The sequence below is a fragment of the Pleurodeles waltl genome, chromosome 3_1, assembly GCF_031143425.1.
Source record: "Pleurodeles waltl isolate 20211129_DDA chromosome 3_1, aPleWal1.hap1.20221129, whole genome shotgun sequence".
Classification (NCBI taxonomy): domain Eukaryota; kingdom Metazoa; phylum Chordata; class Amphibia; order Caudata; family Salamandridae; genus Pleurodeles; species Pleurodeles waltl.
The window spans coordinates 572,986,038-572,992,037 of record NC_090440.1 but is presented as its reverse complement, the minus strand read 5'-3'; the positions used below and the strand labels follow the sequence as shown (position 1 = coordinate 572,992,037).

Here is a 6,000-nt window from a genome sequence, read left to right as displayed (position 1 = left end):
GGGTTGTTACTGTCATTTTTAAGACTGCATTGGTGTGTGTGTTGTAATATGCGAGGGTGGGGGTGGGGGTGTTTCGTGTGTGTCCCCCTAACTTTTGCCTCCCCCTTCCCCTATGTCGTAGGTGCAGTACTCACCGTTGTCTTCGCCGGCGCCGGCGTTGCTCTTCGTAGATGAGTAGGAATACAAGGGCCGGTAGGATTTGTAATTCGGGCTCCATGGAGTCCTCCTTCCTCGTGGGATGTGTTCAGGTGAGCGTTTTCCTATTGCAGTAACTGTTTCCGCCGTGTTTTTATCCACGGTGAATCCGCCCCGGAAAAGGTGGCGGATTGGTAGGTTGTGATACTATGGGTGGTACATTGTCTTCCGCCTGTCTGTTGGCGGTGACCGCCGCGCTGCTTGTCTCTACCGCCGTGGAGGGCGGTGTGTTAAAGTGGCTGTCTTTGATGGCGGTTTCCGCCAGGGTCTTGATTCCCTTTTTTTGTCCACCGGCCTGTTTGCGGTATTACCGCACCTTTAACACCGTCCGCCAGGGTTGTAATGACCCCCTATATGTTATAAAGCACACCTATAGCAATATGATGCTTTCAAACATGTTTGTAGAGTTGTCCGAAGTATGCTCTTCTGTACTCTAATTATAAATTACACATTTACTCATGCTTTTGAAAGCTCCCCTCCTCACTTTCAGCGTGGCTATTTGGCCGTGTGTAGTAAAGATAAACATACCCTGGTAGTTAAGAAGGACCAAAACAGCATTTTGTATAGGGCATCTCCAAAACTGATGTCACAATAAAGGGCATATTTTCATTAAAACTACACAACTTATACAATGATATTTTTTCAGGAAGTATAATTAAACATTGCATTAATACATGCATTTGTTCAAGACTTGAGTTTGCAATGTCAAAGATGTACTTCTTTTTAGCCAAAAACAATATTTGTCTTTCATAGTAGTATGCTATATGTGTCATTTGAAATGGTACATAAAGCTACCTTAGTGGTTTATAACACATGTAAAGGTAGCAGACTTTAGACTCTTCTCCTTTGCAGTATTTGCACATTTTAAAGGGCTGTCTTACAAACCAATATACATAAAAGAACCAAGGCCACAGCAATGTTTTAATTTTCAGTAGCTGTAGATGAAATTGTCCTGTTATAGACTAAATGATGGGGTTTTTACACTTTGACATCATGACTTCTCTTTAGTGACTTGAAGAGGATACATTTTAGTGACGTTCTTATAATATTTGGCACTGGAGACACCAGGCTTCTTTAAATGAAAGCAGGTGTATTACTTATATTGAAATTCCTGAGTATAGTTTCATCATAATCGTTAAATAATTGTGAATATGCTAAATTTTGAAAATCATATATATTACTTTAAGCCACCCAGACTATTTTATCGTTGACAATATCAAATCTCGAATAAATTTAATATATCAAATGTGCTAATTGCATAAAACACCTTGTTATTGCTTGTAGTGGATCTTATCTCAGCAGAATGCCTAAACAAAAAAGGTAAGTATTATCTACAGACCTATATGTTATAAAGCACACCTATAGCAATATGATGCTTTCAAACATGTTTGTAGAGTTGTCTGAAGTATGCTCTTCTCTACTCTAATTATAAATTACACATCTACTCATGCTTTTGAAAGCTCCACTCCTCACTTTCAGCGTGGCTATTTGGCCGTGTGTAGTAAAGATAAATATATCCTGGTAGATAAGAAGGACCAAAACAGCATTTTGTATAGGGCAGCTCCAAAACTGACGTCACAAGAAAGGGCATATTTTCATTAAAACTACACAACTTAGACAATGATATTTTTTCAGGAAGTATAATTAAACATTGCATTAATACATGCATTTGTTCAAGACTTGGGTTTGCAATGTCGAAGATGTACTTCTTTTTAGCCACAAACTGTATTATACGTGTAGTTATTATTTTAACAATGTACTAAATAATCAAGCCCATACTCATTCTCAGTTTTTACATCTTCAGCTTGTTAATGAGACTAAGTGCTTTGCACAAAAAAAAAACAACAGAAGTATCAGCTTAACTTACATGTTGCCTCAGTCACTACTGCTGATGTTTCATTGAAAGGTCCACTGATTGTTGTAATTGTGATACTATATTCTCTGCCGGGGAGTAAGTCTGTAAACTTAATAGGCTTTATTGATGAGGTTGTTTTGTTCTGGGTGACAGCTCCTTGGAGGTACACATCATACCACTCCACAAGACCAGGTGGAGCGCTCCAATTAACTTCAATGTTATTTGGTGATTTCCTGTTGTTAAGAGTGATATCCTGTGAAGATACTTGAGAAGGCCCTATAAATGCACAAAACAACAGTAATTGGATCTTTAAGCTCTTCAAGCATCTTAAAGTAGATCATTACAGATTTATTTTTTAAAAATGTTTCTTTATTTTATTATCAACAACATAAACGGAGACACGTTATGTTTAGTCTCCTCAATACAGCTGATAACAACATTGTATCAGGCATACATATCTCTGTTGTTCATATTTTTACCCACCGTTCTAGCTGGGAGTTGGCATGTGAACCATGAGAGTTGCAATTAGTAATAACAGCTGCAACAACTATTTCATATTCTCAGCAGCATTGATCTTTTACATCACCACCTCCCTCTAGAGAGCACATAATAATATGTTGTACATGATATAGATATGACACGCTCATTCCATTTAATCAATTTGGTGCAGTTAACTCTTCACCAGACGCGTCCCGCTAACTGTGAATCCATCAATAGCAATCTATTTTACCTATTATCCTAGTAATCATTGTACATATCTGATCCATTAACCAAGTTTGGAATAGGATGTACCTAATCATCAGAGCACATATGTGGAATACTCTGTATGCCCCTCACCCCAAATAGCACACCTGCGATCATGGAGGATTTTCATCTGATATGACTTCAATTAAAAGTAATAATACTTCTCTTATACCAGTAACAATAGTTTTACCACATCATTTTAGTTTCTTAAAATACTGAACACTTCAACCTCAGCTGTAACCCAATGTTGTGTGACCTTTGAACATTTTGTAACTTCCCCCTTGTTATCCTGCCTTCTTTGCAACCTACAGCTATATTACCTTTGTCTGAAAGAAGAGCAAAGTCAATATACCTGTAACTGTATGTTGTCTTGCTTTGCACCATATGCCCCAGCAAACAAGCACTTGGTTCGCATTATACCCTCCTGCCAGTGAAAGCAAGGGGTACGTCAACAACCTCTAACCGAAACTGTCTAATATGACCACATCTCCAGACCATAAGGAAAATCCATCCCTAAAAGGGTTCTCTGACATTTCTGAGAGACGACGGCCATCCTCTTTGGGGCTGTGCGGGTGGGTCTTTCTGCTGTTCTCGCTCACGCCACCCCGGCTGGTCCGTGTTGGTGACAGAGCAGGCATCTTGGTGCACAGGTAGCTGGCATTACTTCACCGCCAACAGGCTTTGGCCTGATCTCCCTAGGATTCCTAGACATCAGCGGCGGTGCCCAGTGGAAAACCCTCAAGCAAGTACTCCAGTCAATTGCTCTTTTCCGAGGGCCATAGCCCAGCCGAAGGGCATGACTGCCCAGCAGTCCTCCTACAACTGAGCGCCCGTCTCGGCGGACTCTCGAACATTAGCCTCTGACTGTATTTTGCAGGAGATCACGGAGGTCGGACGGTGCCTGGAAGCGATGGACTTGAAGATCACTGAGTTATCCGCGGCCTCCGCTTCCATCAGGATGGATATAGCCTGCTTCAGTGAGAAGGTAGCAGATTTGGAGGAGGACCACATAGGGATGCTGCCAGAGCACAATGTTGAGCTACTTTCTCTAAGGGGCAAGGTCACTGACTTAGAAAAAAGGGAAGGCACCGATATTAAACTATTCTTCCAGAATCTGCTGCCTGAGCTCACCGGTCTGACCTTCTCGCCTCCACTCGAATTTCAAAGAGTTCATAGAGTCGGCACTCCTTGCTCTATCTTTTCGGGGCGGCCTCATTGCGTGCTTCCTTCGTCATGAGCAGGTTCGACAGGTCTCCTTGAAGGCGCAATCCCAGGGTCCATTCCTGTTGGAGGATCAAGAGATCAGAGTGGCAGCGGATTTCTCTAAGGTCACCAATGAAAAGCGCAAGGCATTCTTGGCTTTCCGACCCCAACTTCCTAAGCTGGACATTAAATTCTGGCTATTCGAGCCAGCAAGAACGTGGATCAGATACAACGGCAAGTCGAGGGATTTCCTGGAGCCCGCGAGTCTAGGCTTATTATTGGACGACATCACACAGCGCTCCATGGACTGTACTGCTGCACCCACGAGCCCGGATTTTCCCAATGATGGAGACACCTCTCTGGCCCCCACTACCTTCGCTCATCCTCCTGCTATCTCGCAGACGAGAGGACGGGTATACGATCGACCACCTAAGGTGCAGGAGGGGCTGGACCATGCACTGCAAGCAGTGATTGCACACACAAGACCAGGGCAGAGACAAATCCCGATCCCCCCTAAAACCGGCAACCGTTGACCACACCTGATGTTCTCACTGTGCTTTTGTGGTTCAATTAGAACTGGGGTCTTCAGGCGAGACCACCGTATGCGACGGAAAGCTAAGTGAACTAGCTATGGACCTCTTCTATGTTTCTTTAACTAAAGGGGGAGGGCAGGTGGGGGGTTATACACGTTATGGTATTAATGTTTTGTTGTGCTGGTGATGTTTTAATGTTTTAGTGTTACCTCTGGGGACTGCTGGGTTTATCTTCGGGTCATTTACTCGTAGGCCCAGGGGGACACAGACTGAGGTTGGTTTCTTTGCCCTAACATGTTTCCTTGTTCAGAGATAGGTACACATCCTCCATTGCCTCGATCCAATAGATCCTCTGCACTCTTCTTCCCCATGGTCGCAGCTCAGCTGGGTTCTACCCCCTTTAATTTGCCACTCAGTGCATGACCGCACCATCTTCTCACCCCTTGGCTCGTGCCGTGCGAGGTGGTGGACGCCCCGCTCCGCCCTCTCCCTTCCATTTATCCCATTATGTTCCCTGTACTATCAATGAACCATGTGCCAGGTGTCTCCCCCCTCAGGGGGATTCTTGGGTGGCCCTTATCATTGAATCATATACCTTGTCGGAGCCGACCTGCGGTTTAATAGTACTTCTGTAGGCAAGGAACCTCTTCGTATCTTTCACAAGTATAGCCTTGAGATCTGTGCCTCCTCTTTTGTTTTTCTTATTCTATAGAAGAAAAAAAATTCTCTCCCTCTTTCTTTCTTTCTTTCTGGCATCTGTTAGCTTCTTTTCTTGCTCTCCTTCGTCCTTTTTATCTATTGAATAGTTCTCCTTTTCCCCGGCCGGGGGGACCCTCCCCATATATCTTTTCTCCCCCTCCTTTGATAGACCCTTGTCACTACACCCATCTCTGGTGTTTTAGATTGTCCTCACAATAGTCTCCTCAGAGAGTATATTTCCCACCCAGCGATTCTGCATTTCTTCACACAGCTGCACCATTAATACCTACCAATGAGCTCCACTACACCATTAAAGATTCTTTCCTGGAATGTCCACGTGTGACCCATTATATTAAACGACAGAAGATACTGTCCTATCTTAGATCCAAACATGCTGATATCACTCTTTTGCAGGAAACTCACCTATCCTCCTTGGAATCAGACGAACTGCGTAGGGACTGGGTGGGTCGGGTGCTTCACAGCAGAGCACCATTGGCACAAGAGGGCATACAAGGCACAGGGCGTAAGTGCGGTGTAGCAATTCTCATTTGTCAATCATTGCCATTTAAACTCCTCAGGACGTGGAGCAACTCGGACGGACGATATGTCCTTGCCAAGTTAGCACTACGCTCTTCTACAGTATGTGTAGGATCTATCTATGCCCCAACAGGCTCTAAACGCTTCTTCTTCCTTTCTCTCAATACAATATTGACCGAGATTGGTTCCTCTCACTATCTCCTAGGGGGAGACTGGAACCTTGCGCCTGATGCC

At 43.8% G+C, this 6,000-nt stretch overlaps 1 protein-coding gene across 1 annotated transcript in view; it reads right to left on the bottom strand.

The window, feature by feature from the left end:
• Positions 1-2,048: 2,048 nt before the first annotated feature.
• LOC138283516 (receptor-type tyrosine-protein phosphatase beta-like) overlaps positions 2,049-6,000 on the bottom strand; it is a 423,874-nt gene continuing 419,922 nt past the window's right edge. Inside the window, exon 6 of the mRNA XM_069221455.1 lies at positions 2,049-2,326. Coding sequence (XP_069077556.1) covers positions 2,049-2,326 — 278 coding nt within the window. The remainder of the gene's footprint in view (positions 2,327-6,000) is intronic.